At 32.3% G+C, this 20,086-nt stretch overlaps 1 protein-coding gene across 2 annotated transcripts; it reads left to right on the top strand.

The window, feature by feature from the left end:
* The first annotated feature begins 341 nt into the window (after positions 1-341).
* On the top strand, positions 342-12,421 carry LOC143243168 (anoctamin-2-like). 2 transcript variants are annotated; one of them, XM_076486961.1, is made up of 8 exons: positions 342-459; positions 5,083-5,180; positions 5,454-5,599; positions 6,565-6,717; positions 8,155-8,207; positions 9,200-9,378; positions 11,250-11,354; positions 12,172-12,421. In XM_076486961.1, the coding sequence occupies exons 2-8, from the start codon at positions 5,170-5,172 to the stop codon at positions 12,188-12,190; spliced, it is 666 nt and encodes a 221-aa protein (XP_076343076.1). In that variant the 5' UTR covers positions 342-459; positions 5,083-5,169; the 3' UTR covers positions 12,191-12,421. The 2 variants fall into 2 exon arrangements, with proteins under 2 accessions (XP_076343076.1, XP_076343075.1); XM_076486960.1 differs by lacking the exon at positions 12,172-12,421 and having other exon boundaries at positions 11,250-11,470.
* Positions 12,422-20,086: the final 7,665 nt, after the last annotated feature.

Below are 20,086 nucleotides of genomic sequence, written 5' to 3'. Positions count from 1 at the left end.
TTCACGGTTACTTTCATAACAAACTCACAACTGAAAGCATGAAGAATGTTCAGTAGCATTATATGTCAAACCCTGGACCCTACAAGCTAACCACTGGGCAATGCCAAGCCTGTATTATTCATACATGGAGTCTTTGCTCTTTCATAAATATTTATTTACAAAAATTTAACTTTCATATTTTCAATATGACTTTAAGACTATAAAGTTTTTTTTTTATACTAAATAATGAGAACAATAGTTTAACTTAGAAAACCAATAATAAACAAACATGTGATATACATAGAATTTTATGGAACTGATTTTACTTTCTTTTTACAGAATTGACTTTTTTAGATTTTATTTTTATCTTTATGTTACATGTGAAGAAAGTTGTTTATGTTAAAATTTATCTTTTGATGCAACAGGTTTGTTGGGTATCCAGGACATTACAATTCATTGTTTGGATATCGACAAGAGGAAGTATGTATAACATTGTCAGTTTTTTTTGTTTTATAAAAGTTCAGATGTTAAACTGTTATTTAAATTTTCTTTTTGTACACAGTTTATTCATAGTACCGTATAATAATTCCAAAACATACTTAACATCTGTTGACATTGTAGCTATTTCTCAATATCCAGTGTCATTAGCTGCTCGGTCCAGTGGTTCTTTGAAGACATTGTGTCGGCTGGTATGTGGAATACTTCTATTACACTCCTATCTTTTTGTTTACATGATCTGGCCAATTTCTCTTCTGATGGTGTCCCAGTACTTCCTGTATATTTTTTTACCACATCTGCTAGGCTTTTACCAGAAATGAGTATTTTCCTCAATCATATACTCTTTTATTTTTTCAGGGTCCCTTTATTTTCATGGTATCTCATTCTGGGGTGAGTGCTTCTGAGGCAAGTATGCTTTCTCTTTTTGACTTGATACTAGCAACTACTTTCATTATAATTACTACCACCAGTATGCAACAGGTTCTGTCAAAAAATACAGCTAAAAGGATCTTGCTAATCTTCATATTGAATAAATTGTGATTGATTTGCTTTGAAAAAAATGTAGGGAACTTGATTCCCCTATTGCACAGTTTCCAGAGCTCTGTTTTCAGGTCTCCCCAGTGCATTTTAGCACACCAGGCTGTATTAGTGAAGCTTGAGAATCTGTGGCAGACAAGAGGCTTTTCCACCAAAGTTTTGAGTGTGTTCAACCACTCTTGGAGAAAAGGGCAAAGTCAGGGGTCCTCCTTCTAGGGTTTCTAGATGTTTTTTTTCATCTTTCAGAAAAAGTGGCTCCAGCCTTCCTGGGAACCTACTCATAAATTTGGTTCATATTTTGCATACAGTTATCTAGTTGGGGAGTGCAAAACCCTTCTCTTTGATCAGTGCCAGTTTTGGTTATCATTTATGGAGGTTGGTTCACTATATCATAATTTTGAAACTAAAGCAATTCCATTGTAAGTCCTTGGTTGAGTGCAGGTTCCACATGATTCCAGGGTTAAGTAGAATACACCTTATCCACTTGGTTAGAGACTGAAAACAAATGTTCATAATTCCTTACCAGATGAGTTCTGTTCATTTGTTGAGTATGACATATGGGATCCCATTATTCCTAGCCTCAGGTGTTACCTTTTGGACTTGTTAAGTGTTGCTTACTTTCGTGTCGTTATTCTGATGGTGCCAAATGGAACATTCTTTGGTTACATGTTGGTATCTAAAGTGTGTGTGTATATATACACATATAACATTGTGGTCTGATAACCATAGCCAGCAAAATGGGATATAGGTACTACAACCCCTTAATTTCAACCCTGAGCCATAGAATCTTGGCTGTCTGGTCAGGGGTGGCCTACTTGATGATTATTCATATTCTGTTCTGCCTTTGATTTAGGAACAAAGCTCCAAGTGAAGAGCATATTTTTCATAGAGGTAGGGTGTAATTTCCACACTCTTGTACCACTTTTTCTCTTGGTACATTCCTGTTCTATACAAATGCTTTGTGTGTGGATCATGCCTGCACTGCCCCCTACACTTTTATCAATGTGAGATTCTAGCTAGAGTGTTGGTGGATGGTAAGTATTATTGGAAACAATTTTCAATTTAAGTAAAATGTTAACTTTTATTTTTAGATAACTTTAGAAAATAAGCCTTCTAGAGGCTTTTAATTTCTCAGTAATCTTGTAATTTTTAAGAAACTAAAACTGGAATGTAATTGCCACTTTTCTGTTCTTTAAGTCATAATAAATAACATCATGTTGTTGTTTGCAGTTTATTATTTATAAAATCCTACCTTTTTATTTACTTTTGCACTACCAAAATAATTAAGACAACTTGCCATTTTCAGACTTTCATTTATATCTCCTGGTAATATTGAAACATGAATGTTGTAAAGTGTCTTTAAAGTTGATATAGTCATGTGAAGATTGTATGCAAAATGGTGGTCAGTTGGCCAAAATGGCCATTAACTTAATTAACTTCTAAATACGTAAGGATATTATGAGTTAAGAATTTAAATAATAAGTTAAAAAGTAACTGAAACATTGAAGGGAATATTTTATTAATAATTGTGTTGTTTGTTCTTAGTTTAAGTTGAAATTTGCAAATAGGATTTGATTTTATACTGTGTCTATAAAACTAAATATGTTCTATAATTAAGGACTTTTGTGATTTTCTTTTCCAATGTTCTTTTTTTAAGTTGTCTCTTAGACATATTCAAAAGAATTTTTGGTTTTTGAAATTTTATCCCAAGAAATTATAAGTATCCAGCATTGTCACTGTGTTGTAGAAATAACACTAAACATAAAGCATTGTAAAACTATCTCCAATTTGCACATATCATTCAGTGTTGCTCAGACCTGTGTTTAGGCTTGAGTTTTATTGCTACTAGCAGTAGTATAGATCTAGGCTTAGATAAGATCCAAGATCAGTAATAATTATTCATTTATACACAGACAAATGTAATTTAGATTAGAAAGTAAGATACCTAAATTACTTCTTTCTTGTTCTAACAAACTGCATTTTGATATATGTACATAAGCTCCCACATGACCTTACTAACCAGCACTGTTTGAGGTAATCTACTTTACACAGACAACACTGATCTATGACCTACTTTATCAATATGTATATGCTCAATCTGAAACCTGGTTAGACAATGTTTTGCTCAATAACATAATAGCAATCAGTCAAATAACTATAAGAAGTCCTGTATTTGCACTGGTACTTGGGACCTGAAGTCATAAATTCATGGTAAAAAAACATGAAATCTTGATTTTTATTCAAAGAGCACTTCCTGTTGGCTGGGAAAAAATAGCAATATTAAACCTTTTCTGTAGACATTTTTTCTGTGCATGTCTTAAGGTTTTAGTGAGTTACATTCAAAAGTTGATTAAAGTATTTTCTTTTCATGATATACTAATAAATAAACTCTGAAAACATAGCTCTTAATCCATATTTTAATAGTATACAAGTTTAAAGATTTTACTTTCAGAAGGCAATATTTAAAATAAAAAAACTAGAATTTTCTAGTGTAAGAATTGTAACATTTTCTCTCTAGGCCTTTTCTTCTCTAATTTATTTACCACCCTCCAAGAAGTAGAAACTGAAATTTAATGTAAATCACTTATTATTATATAATTTCACTAAGGCATACTATAATTTTCATAGCGTTTGATATTATTTGGTTCCAGAGACATGAAATCAAATCTATCTTGTCACACCCACTTGTGACGTCCTCTTTATTAGAAATTACCAATAAGTGTTTAAGCCACTCAGTTCAGTATTACTTAAAAACCAATAGAAAGCCGTGGTTTTCATCTGTCAAGTGATTTATCATATTGCAATGTTTCCTGTAAATAAAATTCCATATTTTGCTTTCAATTTAACCTTGATTGCCATGGGAAATTATGTTTAAAAATAGAAATATCTTTAGATCAGTTAGGTTAGATTGAGTAAAATAAGTACTACTGTTACTACTAATAATAATAGGCCTGGCATGGCCAGGTGGTTAAGGCACTCGACTCGTAAATTGAGGGTGGCGAGTTTGAATACCGTCACACCAAACATGCTCGCCCTTTCAGCCGTGGGGTCGTTATAATGGTACAGTCAATCCCACTATTTGTTAGTGAAAGAGTTGGCACTGGATGGTGATGACAAGCTGCCTTCCCCCTAGTCTTGCACTGCTAAATTAGGGACAGCTAGTGCAGATAGCCCTTGTGTAGCTTTGCACAAAATTAAAATAAAACACACCAAAAACACACAAACAAAAACTAATAATAATAGTAATATTTTAAAAATGTTCATGAGTAGCTCGTGCATAATGGAATTCAAAAGCATAGCAAGAGCTGCATATTTGTCACATGATTTACAACTTATTAAGGCATGAATAGTAATTAGTTAGGGGTTATAAAGGCAATAAAACAATAACATTTAACAATGTATACACATACACACACTATTATGAGCATAAAACTATTTAGTATAAACATAAGTAGTTTAATATCACAATTTAAAGTCATTCCAGACAGTCATTCTTCACTGCTTCATGGGTTACACCAGTAACAAGGATTTAGGTTTAGATATTACAGAAAAAGGTTTGAAATTTTTGAGACTAAGAAAAGTATTTTTAAGCTAAACATGGAAATCAACATTCAGACTAGCAAACAGAAATTCTCTATTTATTCATCTATACATATGTAAGTATTCACAGATACATTTTAGTGAAAATACTCCATCAAAAAATATAATCTTTGGTGTGCAAAAAACTTTTTATGTTTACTTAAAGCCTGCCAAATGATGTGAATACATTGTAATACTATAACAAGCACAGAATAATTGTTAGGTCAGTTCCTGGGATTGAGCCTGTCATGAGAAACTTAAACTATGAAGAATCAATCAAAGTTTTTCGTGTTAGTCGCACACATTCTTTAAATTTTGAGGTTTGAAACATTATTTTTTTGGACCATTTGATCCTGGGCAAGTTATTAGTGCTCTCACTCACTAACTTGTATCTTATTGTACTTTTCAGTCTTGTGTCCTTTCTGAGATATTTTTTAAAGTGGTATTGCCACAGTAATTTTGAAACTGTTTTTCTACATTTCTTTCTAGTGTGGAACAGGAGGGTGTTTGTTTGAACTCTCTTTGCAGTTAGCTATAATTGTGGCAGGGAAGCAGTTCATTAACGCCGTGGTGGAAATGGGTGTTCCGTAAGTTTTTTAGTTAAAATAGACATTTATTGTAATAATTTCATGTAAGAACATTTTCTATGACAGTTGGCTCATTTTGAGATATTAGAACTGTTGTACTTTTTTTTTCAAAAAGTGATTTTGATATGTTCGAGATTCATAGTTTATTAATGTTCAGTCAAACATGTAGTATGTCAGATTGTATGTAAAAATTAAACTATTTATACATTCATGTCAACAACAAAAACTGATATTATTTTAAAACTAGGTAAAAATATTTTTGTATTTATCTAGATGGCTGTTACGGGTTTACAAGAAGTGGTCAGTGCATAAAAAGGGTCAGTGTGCTCATGAAAACCATGCACCCACTCAGTGGGAGAGTGACTACAACTTAATAAACCAGGAAGAACTGGGTCTTTTTAGTGAATATCTTGAAATGGGTAAGGCTTAAGTTTAAAATAATCATGTGAAAATAATTACATTAATAGATACATATGTTCTACATAAAAGTTGAACAGATTAAAATGGTACTTTTCCATGTCTGTGAAAAATGTTAGATCTTTAACAATGACCTTGTAGTTTGTACATCATTCAAGAGCCTTAAAATCAAGTTATTCTAATTGTAGTTAACTGAGTAACTGACTACTATGGAAATGAATGAAATATAATTATTTTAAGTATCTCCAACGTAGTTTAAAATACTTTTAGATATATAATGTATAATTAACAGTAAAGATGAAATGTGTGATATGATAATAATGTATGTGAAAAACGTAGTTGGAGCAGCATTTAGAATGTTTTGATGATGTAGAAATGGATATGAATTGTGTTTATTGCTTAGCCTGAAGGGTTATAATGCTAAGATTAAACATTTGATTCCGCTGTGGTTATGGGTCAAATTCCACATCATTACAACTTTGCATTTAACAAGAAACAAAGAAATTTTTTTTTAATGTTATGGGTTTCAGCTTGTTTTTCAGAACAGTTTAATGTATAGAGGAAACATTTATTGAATACCTGTAAAACAGCTACACCACCTCAATGATTAGTATTTTTGGAACAGCAATTTTAAAGGTCCTTGTCTGTGTTTTAGTTTGTTTGTTTTTTAAATGAAACATTATTAATATGCTACTTGATTTTGATGTTAATGTTTCTGTCTTGACTTTCATGTTAAACTAGAAATTAAATCTCGTATTCAACCACCTTTAGACCTGAATCAACACCATAAGGTTAGAATTTCTGTGTAATAAAGTGTGATACTTCAAGGAGTCACCACATGTATTATTGTTATTGTAGTCCACGAATTACATTAATATATTTAACTGTCTAAATCATAAAAACTTCCTCAAACATTAAATGTACAGTTCAATTAATAAACGTTTCTGTAATTTGTTCCCTTCTCCAGTGTTGCAGTTTGGATTTGTCACAATTTTTGTGGTTGCATTTCCTCTGGCACCATTATTTGCTTTACTAAACAACATCACAGAAATCAGGCTCGATGCTAGGAAGTTTATCACTTTCTTACGACGACCTGTTGCAGAAAGAGTTAAGAACATTGGTGAGTGCACAGTGTGGTGAATACAGCAAGCTGTTTAGTTTTAGTCTGTTAAGAAGAAAGTAAATTGACAATGTTACATATATTTTTATTTCAGACAAGTCTCTGATTTATTATGTTACATACATTATGTATTATTGCTCTAAATAATCACTAATTTGAATTTAGTTGTTATTTAAATGTTAGTATGTATTAAAATATGATATTTCTCAACAAGATTGGCATGTACTGTTCTCTATTATGACTCAAATATATTAAAATATGCAAAAAGAAAAACGACACAAATTATAATTATAGTTATTACAAATTAGGGTTTAGGTACAAGAGTTTTAGAAACAATACTGAGTTTTATATATGATCTAGAACCCGATATTTTATCGACAGTTCAGGCCCATAACAAGCAAATTCAATCCGAGTTGAGACTGTCACACATCACTTAAGCTGGCTATCTTGTATGGTTTTGCACTGATTACAAACTGACTTTTCCAGGGATGCTATTTAATGTCCTTGTAGAAAAAATAATATCCCAAATTAATGTGTTGAAATTGAATGGTTTGTAATGTTCAAAATCTACTGCATACCTGGTTCCCAATTTTGTAGTTTTATGATTAATTGGTGTTAATCACAATAATAGCTTCTGAGGCCTATATCACACTGACTTTAACTGACTAATAATATTATTCCTGCTCTTGGGATGTTGGTTTATATAGTATATTGTGAGTTTCTAGAATATTCACCAAAGTTGGAAGATGCTAGTGTTTTCATAAAATAAATAAATATTAAATCTTACTCTTGAGATTCTTCTGCAAATTTCAAGAACAGATGGGACTTGTGCAATACACAGCCAACAATATACATCACATGCAAAAAAAGGAAAACTATATTGAAATAAATGTAGGTACTAAAACAAATGTATCATGGTAAATCTGTTAGAAATCACAGTCTGAAGCTCTTAAAATGTAGACAATAATGTTGTGATACCCAACTTCTTTATGACATACAAACACTCTTCCATTAACTGAGTGAGGATTGTTATTAGTAAATAATAACAATCATTTGACAGTCATGTGTGAACCAATCAGTTGTAAGAAATATTTGGATTTTAGCCTTTTAGGTATTTTCATTATGACATTTCTAGTTACCCAGATAGTGAAGTAATCTAATATTCATACTTTGAAGTTTGTTTTATTTCAAACCTTGATTTTTTTACACTAAATATACAGAGAAGAATTATTAGAGTTAATTAATAACTCCTGATTAGTCTTTAGTGATAAGTATTAATTCATAACTTAGCTGAGTTATATATAATCCATTCTATACATGAATGTAATGTTAATGAAAGAGAATTGTTTTGTAAGCAAAAAAATAATAAAAAGATTAGACAGTAAAGTTATTGAAATATATTCCAGTTATCCTAATAGGTTGATTCTATTTTGATAGGAATATGGTACAGAATTCTTAATTCTGTTGGAAAGATTTCTGTCATCACAAATGTAAGTACAGAGAATTATGAGCAATGTTTGTACTTGTTCTTTACCCCTAACTGTTAGTAATATCACATACATTGATTACAGTGATAAAGGAATACTTCATACACATGTATGATATTAGAGTGAGACACCTTAAGAATCATTAGAAGTGAAATAAACTCTTTGCATTTCCTTTCAAATTTTATCTAAATTATGAAATTATTTTGAGAAACGTTTGATGTTTAAGGTGATTATTAAATTAATGTTATAAGTATAGGTCAGTTCCAAAACTGTAACTTAATATGATCTCTTTTAGAATTTCTGTGTACTTGTGTTCTTTCTGCAGTGATTTTCTAAAGCACCTTTAGTGGGTTTATAAAATACATTGATGTGATTTCTTTTTTGTGAGTCAGTTTACAAGTTTACACCTACTGACCATTGGTTGTTATTAATTAAAGACGAAATTTTGTGCATTGAAGAATTGTCATGGTGTTGATCTATCACAATTTTGATGTGATATAAAAACTTAATTGTTACTATTATGAAGAGACAGGAGTTTATAATGTATTACATATTGATGTCAATAGAAACAATAAATTGTTTTTTACCTTTCTGATCACTTGAAGTACAGTGTATTACTTTATTTTGGAATTATATAGTATAATAATTCTATATAGTAAATTGATGTTCATTTAATATAAAAAGTAACAATGTCATAAGAAATTTAAGGTGAAAATGCTATTATTTTCTGTTCTATCAAGCATGGTTAGTGATGCAATAGACATTTAACACAGTGAATTTTATTATAATCCACAATGTCAAACCCAGTTAACTGTGTACTATGACGTTTACATTTGTGAATATTTTCTTCTACATTGTCCAATATACTTAATGGTGTGAAACTTAATAATGTTTGCTCTTACACAATCAAACTAAATAATATTACAGTATATTATTTAAGGTGAAAGAAAGTGTGTTATTTTCTGAACTGTTAATTCTATATTCTTACTTTTCAGGCACTAATTATTGCCTTTACATCAAGTTTTATAGAGGAGACATTTTATAAAGTTTTCATTTCACCAGATGGATCACTGAATGGATTTCTGAACTTTACTCTGTCAGATTTCAACATCAGTGACTTTCCTGGTGATTTGAATATTCTTTCTGAACCTGACACCAGTGTGGAATACTGCAAGTAAGTGTTAATTTTTGTTTTATTGTTTCAAATTAACAGAGCATAGAAAACAATGTATGTGTGATTAAGAACCAGTGTGGTGTCTCTTTAACCCTACTGACGTGAGACATCAAAGTGAACAAGTTACAACTGTTTTACGTAGATTCAAACTTTAACCCTATTGACATGGGATATCAAATTGTGCAAGGTACAACCATTTTATTGAGTTAGTTTCAAAGTTATCATCCATGAAAGTATTTTTCATCATTGCAACAACATTTTTACCACAATGAACCAGATTCAAGGCAGTTGAATGCAACATGGTACATTTGGCATGTATAAGTTGGTGGAAATGATGCCTAGCATCTAAAGATAGATGGGTACAGATGATGTCTATCATGTTAAATGTATGGGTGGAAATGATGTCTAGCATGATCAGACATATTGGAAAAGATATCTGGTATGCGTAGATATTTCGATGAAGGTTATGTCTCGTATGCATAGAAATATGGATTGAAATGATGTTTGGCATGTGCATATATAATGCTGTAGGTGATATCTAGCATGTGTAGATATATGGGTGGAGACAATAAAGGGTTGATTAAACTACTTAAAATAATACATATTATTAAACTTGGTACAACAAGATACTTTATAACTTAAATATTAGTATTACATAAGATTTAATTCTTAAGTTAAAAATGAATATACTTCTCTACACAATCTGGTGATGCTCTGACTTTTCCTTTACAAATATTTTTTTTTCTCTTCTCTTGTGAGGGTTTCAGATTGTTCAACCAATTAGAAACATATATATAGCAGATACTAACAACTCAGAATATAAAATTTCAACCCAAATGACAAATCCTTGTATTATCTTCTGTTTTTCAAGAAATTTGTGTAATTCTCATTTATATTGCTGTTGGACAATTGGTTGTATTTATATAACTAATAAAAAGAGTGTATTCTATCCATAAATCAGGCAAGTTTCTTTTTGTTTCGGCAGTCAAAGCCAATACTTCACGAAGCTAGCCTGATGGGTTTCGACAAAAAGTGTTGCTTTAAGTAGTAATGAATTTGTTTTTTTTATAATCCTAATTGTGGGTTAGTTAGAAATAACAGTTGTTTTACAATTCTATTCAAGTGCATTATGCAATATTTTTTAATGTAACATAATTATTCATAGTACTAAACAGAAATTTTATTATCCTTTTATAAACATTAAAAATAATCACAAGAGATTTCATAACATTCACCATCAGTTTTATTTTTTATTCTGAAAGAAGTAACATTTGTACAAAACTTTAATACATTTTTCTCTGAGGAAAATGAAAGGATTGTTTCTAGATTCTGTTTTATGTGCAGTAAAAAGTTATACATCTTCAAGAGAGAGAGAACTTCACTGATTTTATCTTCAGCAAAATTTGAATCAACTACATCGACTCTCTCAATGACTGTATTTCAGGATTGATACACAAATATTGTTTAAATAAAACACAATAGAATTTGAAGAGTAAACCCTTCGATGATGTTATTTCTTTTCTGTTGGTACAAATCTATTAATATTTCCCAGACATCAGAGCCACAAAATTCCAACAACATCTCCTCATTCAATAGGATTTCAAAGGAACTTTTGGAAGAAAACTATAGAATTAATTTCTAACAATTTGATATTGCTAACAAACTTGGATATTGCTGTTCATATAAGAGCACAAAATGTACTTAGCTGTTTAAGTTAGAAAGTTAACTTTATTTTAAAAACTTGTCTGAGTACAGATAACAACAATTTTAAGGTAAAGTTAAAATTTTATGAAATGCAAAACATCCACTATAAAATAAGTTGTTTAAAATGCTGGCTTCTATTTTAAGGTCATTTTATTTCATGGTTTCAGGTACCAAGACTACAGAGAGCCCCAACAGCAAGCAACAAATATGAATATAAGACGTTATATTGGCAGCTGGCTACAGCTCGCTTGGTTTTCGTTTCTATTTTTGTGGTTGGAAACAATTTTTCAAATTATAGATCTTATTTTTGATTAAACTTAATTACATTTGCAGTTCATTTTTAGTTTATACTAAAATAAATCAATTAACAGTAGCTTTCACTTAAGGACATAAATACAACCTTCTTTCTTCAAAGATAGAATATTTTTAAATGTTAATTGTAGAACTAACCTGAGACTTTATTTAACCAAAGTTTTCAAAACAAATATAAAGTGTGAATAGCTTTTATTAAAACACCTTTTATTTGTAATTTAAATTTTTTTGAGGAAGCTAAATATATGTTTAGGTGTACATAAACCCACAGAACCAGTTGAGAATTGCTGTATTAAATTAACTTCAAGGGAGTTGGAAACTTTTTAACATTTACTGAGACTGAAAATGTATAAACATTATAACTATGTTCAGTTGTTTTTAATGAAGCAACATAAATAGAGTATAAAAGGTAATACATTTTAATACAGCCAGGACAATCCTAGAATGTTTTTAAAAGTTTCAGTAACATTTACTAAGTTATCCTTCACAAAATGGATTGATTAATCATTTTTGTTAATAAACTATCATTTTTATTACCCAATTCTATAAGTGTTAGATTTTTTTGTGGCTTCTGTTCATCCAGTAGAATGTTTTTCTTATTATGTAGCACTGATACTGTTCTGAATGACTGTACATGCTCATTAGTAATTTAAGAAGACTTCATGATTTAATCATTGTTCATAAAGTTTTATAATCTGTATTGGTTAAACAGTGTTATGTAAAAGGATAATGTTTTAAAAACTGCTCCAGTGAAACTTATGTCTTTCCTTTTTTTAGTGTCTTGTATTCATCATGACAACTCTAATTTGTTGGTTAATACCAGACATTCCAAAGTCTGTGAAACTACAGATTAGACATGAAAATCACATCGTCAATGATGTGATTATTGAAGAAGAACTTAAAAGAGCAAAATATCTTGGAAGGAGGAAAACACCATGATTTTGGAACACATTATTTCACAGATTGGTAATATTTAAAAATTTGAACAAGGCAGAGTTTTTTTTCTGTTTAAGAGGTAAGTGAACAGGTTGATAATAACATCTAATCAAATATCTATGGTCGATGAAGTCCAACAGAGAATACAGTTTCCATACATATATGTGCCACAAGAACAAGTACGTTTTAAACTTTGCAAAAGTCTATGTTATTTAGAAAATTTCTTCTTTCACTTAACATTTGATATATTACAACCTCAAAGGTCAAACCTTGTTAAATCTTAAACAAATTATTTATTTTTGTTTATATACTTAATGTTTACACCATCTTGGTGACAACAGTTTTAAACTGTCTTGTATTATAACATTGACGTTTTCTTTTGTTGAATGTTTATAAGTACTTAAAATCTTTCACATTATCTTTTAGAACAGGTGTCGGCAACCTTTTAGGTCTGGGAGCCAATCTGAATTTAGAACAAGAATACTGCAGGAAATCAAAATAAACACTTATGTTACACACACACACTTAATGAAATACTGTGTAAGTAAAACTAAAGAAAATGTAAATTGATTATTATATTTACAGTGTGTTCTTTAATGACATTGGTGCTGTTACATAGTTTTGTTCCTTTCCCTGAAGTCTGTTTCACAATTGATTAAATGTAAGTTCATATTCAGTTTTCTACTATTATTACTGAGCACGTTTTTTTGGTTTTTCTGATTTAGGAGAATCTCTGAATACACAGGTAGAACCAAACATTGTGAAGATGATACTATAGAAGTGGAAGACCATTCCAGAGTTGTAGAATGAAGTAATATGCCTGCTCCTGCACCTTGTTCAAGGTGACGTGCCATCAAATTCTAAAGAACAAGACTTGAACAGTGTTAACAGATCAACAACAAATGCTACAATCTGTCACGGTTCCAAATTGTTATCAACTTTGTCATTTGTGTATGAATCTTAAACTTGTGTTCAGAGTTTGTTTCAGAAACAACATTGTTAAGATAATGTTTACTCTTTGAACTGTTTTAGTGTCTCCACAATATTAAGTTCCAGTGTTTTAAAATAATGATAAATCAGGAATTAAAGTTTTTAATTTTTACACTGGTCATCACTTTTTAAATCATTGTTAAGTAGATTTAGTGAAAAGGAAGCTATGTTTTTAATAAAGATCTTGAACTAAATTTTGTTCAGAGGAAATTTATCTTAACCTTCCTTTCTTTAGTTCAAAATTTGTCATCTATATTGTTTTTATCAGTGTCAATATATGTTGGTTGTCAGTTGTTTTTTTTAAGTGTGCTGTCAAATTATCAACAGAAAAAAATTCTTGAAATGATTGTAACAAAGAGTACACTAAAGTTATTTGATTAACTCAAAGGAAAATTCTTTAAAGTTAATGAAAACTTCAGTTTATGAATTAGTACTTACTGTTATAAATGTGTGCATCATTGAAAAATAGTGAATATTCACCTAGATGTATTGGATACAACTTCAGTTTTTAACAGATTTGTGTTTAAGTATGTACTTGTCATAATCCTTTAATAATAATTTGAATTACTCGTTAGGGTGAATGAAAATTTTAAAGTAAATAAACACTAGTTTATTTGTTTCGAATATTTACGTAACAGCAACCGCCCCTAGATTTCAACTGATACACTAGAGGGAAGGAAGCTGCTCAATAACACCCACCGTCAACTCTCGGACTATTATAATTACGTCACTTGACCGTCAGCTTTTAGACTATTATAATCAAATCACAAGGGCGCCAGCTTTTAGACTATTATGATTACATCATTTAACCATCACTCTTACGGTATACTGAAAACCACATAGTGTTTGCGCGATTTGTTTCTGCAATGGGATGCGAACCACGAATCCACAATGCAACACGCTAAGTGCTAAATCACGTCCTGCCCAGAGAGAACGAGCGAGCCACATAAGAGTAAAAAATGTACTTAAGTAAAGACAAATGTTGGAAGAGAATTCTTCTTTAGATACGATGTGTTTTGTTTACATTTATATTGCATTAAAATATTGTAAATAAATTGCATGTATATCAAAACTTTGTGTACTGATGTCATTTGTGTTATTTATACGATAAAACTTAAATCATCAATCTCATACACTGGCACAGTTTTCTTTTATTCTTATACAAGACGGTAGAGTACGTTTTGACACCGGAACTGATAAATATCTTTAATGGTTTATGTGCAAAATGTGTGTTTCACACGTCTCACGCTACTGTTTAAAAGAGCAATATTTAGAATGTGAAATTATATTGAAAATTGCTTCGGTCACGGATGACGTTATTCACAGTTCTTGCTCTAAGGACAAGAAAGGATGTTTAGTTACGTACAGGAGAAAGTTATTCGTCAAGAAGAAAATGACCGAAAAAGTGAATTGATTGTCTACCGAGAAACCACGATAGCTCAAAGATAGTTTCAATATCAATAACAGTGGTTGTACACGCACGACACAACCTCGGACATGCGCATTTTATTTCACAGAAGATGTTTATCTTCTGTTTAATTACGAAAGCTTAAAGAAATTTAGGTGTATGTTTATTTGACAACACTGGGAAAAGTCGGCTATTTCTATAATTCGTTTTTGGTTTGTTTGTTTGTTGTTTTTTGACGAACTTTAGAAACATTTCTATCAAAAATCTAACCGCATCTTGACCATTTGGCACGATCGCGAAATCTAATATAAGAATCAGAGTACTTTATTTCTATAATGGAGTTAATGTGGACAGCATTACATTCGAGAAAGTGGCGCCACAATAAAGATTTTCTATCAGGAATTGGGTCAAGATCAAACTGTTTCAGGTCAACACTACATTCCAAAAAGGTGGTGCGGTAATACAGATTACCTATTAGAGATTGGGTCAAAGATAAAATATTTCGGGTCAACACTACATTCGAGGAAGTGGTTCCACAATAAAGATTTTCTATCAGAAATTGGGTCAAAGATAAAACTATTTCAGGTCAACATGACATTCGAGAAAGGTGGCGTCACAGTAAAGATTTCCTTTTCGAGATTAGGTCCAATTTAAAACTGTCTCAACGATTTCTGCTTCGTACCGCCGTTTCATTTCTGTATGAGAAGTTAAAGTTTAACGTGATCATAAAAGATATTGTGTAGAAAAACCCAGACTAACTTTCGGTTGGGACAAGTTGTTTTGTTGAAGGCTACAGCAATAATTATGATCTCCACGCCCCACAGGTTTATAACCAATGTCACTCCCTTGAATTAACTCTAGTAACACTCAACAAGCGTATTAAGGCGTGCGACTTGTAATCTGAGGGTCGCGGTTTCGCATCCCCGTCGCGCCAAACATGCTCGCCCTTTCAGCCGTGGGGGCGTTAAAATGTAACGGTCAGTATTTGTTGGTAAAAGAGTTGGCGGTGGGTGATGATGACTAGCTGCCTTCCCTCTAGTCTTACACTGCTAAATTAGGAATCTTCGAGTAACTTTACGCGAAATTCAAAAACGAACCAACACTCAATACTGTTTAGTTTAACGTCTAGAACAGTATAATTATTCTTAATACACTCCAACAAATAATATCAACAAAAGAGTGTCTTTTAGAGCTCAACCTGTGTTATAGCAGAAACAATCATATTGTAGTGTCTTTCAGAACAATTACTGGTGATTTCAACAGGGGCGTTTTGTATTAGAAACTTTTTACAACAAACGTGAGCAAACATGTCGTAATGTGTATTATTGTAAATATACGTTTTACTCAAGCACGTGAATATTGTATGCGTACTCTCAAGTTTGTGTATACAAATATTTCTACAATAAATTTTAAAAGTATAATCACTGCTGTATAACTCTGTTTTTTCATAAGGAAATCAGGAACGTTTTACCGAAGATTAAAAGAGAAGAGAAAATGTAATATTTCGTTTTAAAACAACATATTTTGATTAATGTGTAGCTACGCCTTCTCCGACCTCTTTCGTTTAACTTTTATTGCCTTGTAACTAGGCCTGTTGCCGGGAGTGTAGGTGTGTCATAATTATTTTGTTCGAGTCAAAAATGTTGGTTGTATTTCTGTTTGTATTTATTATATGTGTGTATTGCATGCGACTCCACGTGGTTAATGTGGTATCCTAAACTTTGTGTTAAGTCTTTTACAGAGTTTTCGTTTTTGTTTGTGAGTATTGAATATAATGATCATGCGGCTTGCGCTTCTTATTCCCCAAGAAATCTTTCCCCTGTGAAAAAAGTTTGGAGACCCCTGAGCTAGAAACAAACAGAAATACAACCAACATTTTTATTTGCCAAAGGTTGTCAAAGAAGGTGGCATTAGCAAAAGCAATTGTCACATCGCACATAGTGAGTACACATCTGAATTTCACTAAGCCGCAAAAAAGTTAGTGAGATTTATAAAATTGGCGTTTGGCTTTCAAAATATCTTCAATTTTCGGTTCTGAATTGCTATATCTAATCATTAGAATTGCTTTCAAATGTTCATCAGTCAACTTTGATCGAAGTACCGACTTCACACACTTCATTTTTGAAAATGCTTGTTCACAGATATAAGTTATTCCGCACATTGATGTCATACCAGATTCGAACTGCTTCAGCTTTGGAAAATCATCTTCAGGTGTGCAGATGTAAAATACAAAAAGTTGTCTCTCTGTGCTTTGCTTTCAACACGTCATTTCCTTGCAAATCGATGACCTCCAGCTGAAGTTCCATTGGCACGTCATCAATGACACAATCAAAAGGATTTTGAAAAAGGAGAATGTCACTTTCGATTCTGTCGAGATCCGAAAATCTCTCTAAAAATGCTTATTTAAATCACCAATAATCTTTTTCTGAAACTTCAGGTTAACATCTTCTGTGATTCCAGCATGAAACTCATTGAAACACTGAAATGAGAGAGGTTTCTCCTTCAAATGTGCTTCAAACAATGACAGCTTTCTCCGAAATCCTTTAATGATTCTATAGAGATCACAGACAAAGTTATTCTCCCCCTGAAGTTTCAAGTTCAATTCATTCATGTGGGATGTGATGTCACCAAAATTGACAACCAAGTTGGATCCGACAGAAGTGGATCGGCTCTATATTTCTCGATAAAAAAATATATATTTCTCTTTTCAGCTTATAAGAACGAGACAAGACTTTACCGCAGCTGAGCCACCCTCACTGCCGTGTGATAAGGCAACTCACATAAATCCGAATCAATTTCTTCAAGAAACACCTTGAACTGGCGATGATTAAGTGCAAGACCCTGAATGAAATTCACTGCAGAAATGACTTGTTTCAGTACGCAAGAAATATCTAAGTCTTTTCTACAGAGTGCTTGCTCGTGTATGATGCAGTGTATGAACAGAGCGCTTCAGAGTTGAAGATCTTCCAACTGTTTCCTGATCAGACCCGTCTTTACTCCAGCCATATTTCTTCCTCCATCAACTGTAACACCTCTAAGCTGATTCCACTGAAGGTTATAGTCTTGCAAAGTTTTATGCACTTCCATGAAAATGTCTTCTCCACTTGTTCTTCCGTGCGTGCTGCAAACTGATGCCAACTCTTCCGTGATCTGAAAGTCCAAATTAACTCCACGAATGAACACGAGAAGTTGTGACGCACTCGAAAGATCAGTAGACTCATCCAGTGCCAGAGAATACCATTGGGAGTTTCTTGCTTTTGGCGTATCTGTAATGCGATGTTTTCTCCAAGTTCTTGCTCTCCGTACAACTGAAGTTGCTGAAAGGCTGATACTTTCAAAGAAATTGGCTTTTCAGGACACAGTTCATTTTGCTTCCATCATACACTCTTTGATGAACTTGCCGTCAGTAAAGGTTTTCCTCGCTCTGCCATCATATGCACTATTTTGTAACTTGTACAGGTGACAGATTCATTTTCAGCAAACTTACTCGTGAAGAGATTCTTTCGAGATTCAAAACACGTATCATGGATTCAAATTTCTCAGAACGGAACTTTCCTGAAAATTTCAACTATGTTGATCGATGTTTTGTTTCATAGTGACGCCGAAGACTATACTCTTTTAAAATGGCAACACTTTCTGTGCATATCACACAAGTAGCTTTCTGTTTTCTTGTTTCCACAAAGAAGTGCTTTTCTCCCCATTCATCATTGAAAGCATGACATCAAAGTCCACTTTTCTTCTTTTAAAAGCAGTCATGAAAAAAACAGGGTCTGAAATGAAAAAACACAGAGCGCTGTGAGAAAAGTATTGTACTGGTCCAAGAACGCACAAACAAAATATATTGAAACGTACCTTTGGCACGAAACTCACCTGAGAACGAGTTTGAAAAGCGCATAACCAGACTACTAAGAGAAATGAGCTTGCTGAAGCGGTAACCCAAGCCCACTGAATTTACAAGACGAGTCGATGGGACGGGGTTAAGAATCTGTACTTGTTGTTTCGAATCTAATGCTTTTATAGATACGTGCCTCGATATGAATAAACGGGCAGCAAGGACGCGAGAAGAATTTTCCTATTGGTTAAAATGCGCGTGACAGCCTTGTTTCTTTTTATCATAACGTCTTGTATTTGTCAGCTTGAAGCGACCATCGGTGTGATTTATTTTGTTATGACAGTCGGACATTTTAATTTCAAGCGGCTAGCTGCTGGCGGGCCAGTCAATTACCTCGAGGGCCGTAGTTTGGTGACCCTGGCCTGCAACATTCAGTTTGTTTTCTCCTCCATATTTGAGGGTTAAGCAATTGAAAAGTCGAAAGTTCGAGCGACCATGATACTAAAGACGTTCCTTTTTTTTTTTTTACGGCTGAGGGTGCTTTATAAGTATGATCGTCGATTACATTGTTCGATATGATTTTAAACAACATCTTTATTGCGGAGGTGTCGACGATTATTTGTCTTTCCTTTCTCGTGATTTGTGGGCCAAAGATAGAGACAGCTGCATTCTTTGGCGTTTCTCACCTGGTCATTAAGATTCGTGTTCCCATAGGGGAATTTCAAATTCAACATCAATATTTTCATGCTTTCTTCCATTAGTGAATTTATTTATTAGTTGGATATTTAATCAGTTCCAAGTCTCTAACCTTGTATTCATTTCTTTTGGTATTCTAACATTTTGTTTGTGATCTCATATGTTGCAAAGTGCTCTGTTTTTTTAATTTTTCACATTCCTCAGATTTATTCATGACCTTTTAGTTATTTTTATATATATTTTTATTTTAAGACGAAAAATAAATAAAATCATTGTTCATCAGTCACAACCGATCAACAATAACAATAAGAGGTGCTTCAATGTGTTAAAAGTTCAGCTGTCTTTACCTGTCCATCTTCCTATCTTTATCATGCTGTTTTCCCTATCTTTATCTATCAGCCTGTCTGTCTTTACCTCTTAGTCTTTGTGTCTTTATCTACCGGTGTTCCTTCTTTTTTATCTACGCGTTTTCTTGGCTTATCCAACAGTTTTTCCTGTTATTGTACACCTGTCATCAAGGTACTGTTAATATAATCTATAAGTGTACTCACCCATTTCAGTCTCTTGGTGTTGGGCTTCTCTGTCACATTTTAACGATCCACAGAAGGTAAAGTTACAGTAAAGTGTGAATGTTGTATTATGTTCTATTTAATATTATAGAGACAAGTTATATGGCAGTATCCGTGTAACAACTTAAATAAATGTTTTTCTTTTCTTTTCGAGTTACGAGAGGAGAAGTGTAATGAGTAGGAACAACTGTGTTAGAATTGAAACAACGTTCCAAACGAATAGTGGGATTGGCCGTCAATTATGACGCCCCCCACTGCTGA

The sequence above is a fragment of the Tachypleus tridentatus genome, unplaced genomic scaffold (genome assembly GCF_004210375.1).
Source record: "Tachypleus tridentatus isolate NWPU-2018 unplaced genomic scaffold, ASM421037v1 Hic_cluster_2, whole genome shotgun sequence".
NCBI lineage: Eukaryota > Metazoa > Arthropoda > Merostomata > Xiphosura > Limulidae > Tachypleus > Tachypleus tridentatus.
Note: the sequence above shows the minus strand (reverse complement) of the source record. Positions and strands in the feature narration are given on the sequence as shown.

What these genes read in the sequence shown, in the direction of transcription:
- LOC143243168 (XM_076486960.1), top strand. An exon ending in AGAAAGAGTTAAGAACATTG is followed by an intron (nt 6,718 to 8,154) that starts GTGAGTGCACAG and finishes CTATTTTGATAG; the next exon opens with GAATATGGTACAGAATTCTT. An exon ending in ACCAGTGTGGAATACTGCAA is followed by an intron (nt 9,379 to 11,249) that starts GTAAGTGTTAAT and finishes TCATGGTTTCAG; the next exon opens with GTACCAAGACTACAGAGAGC.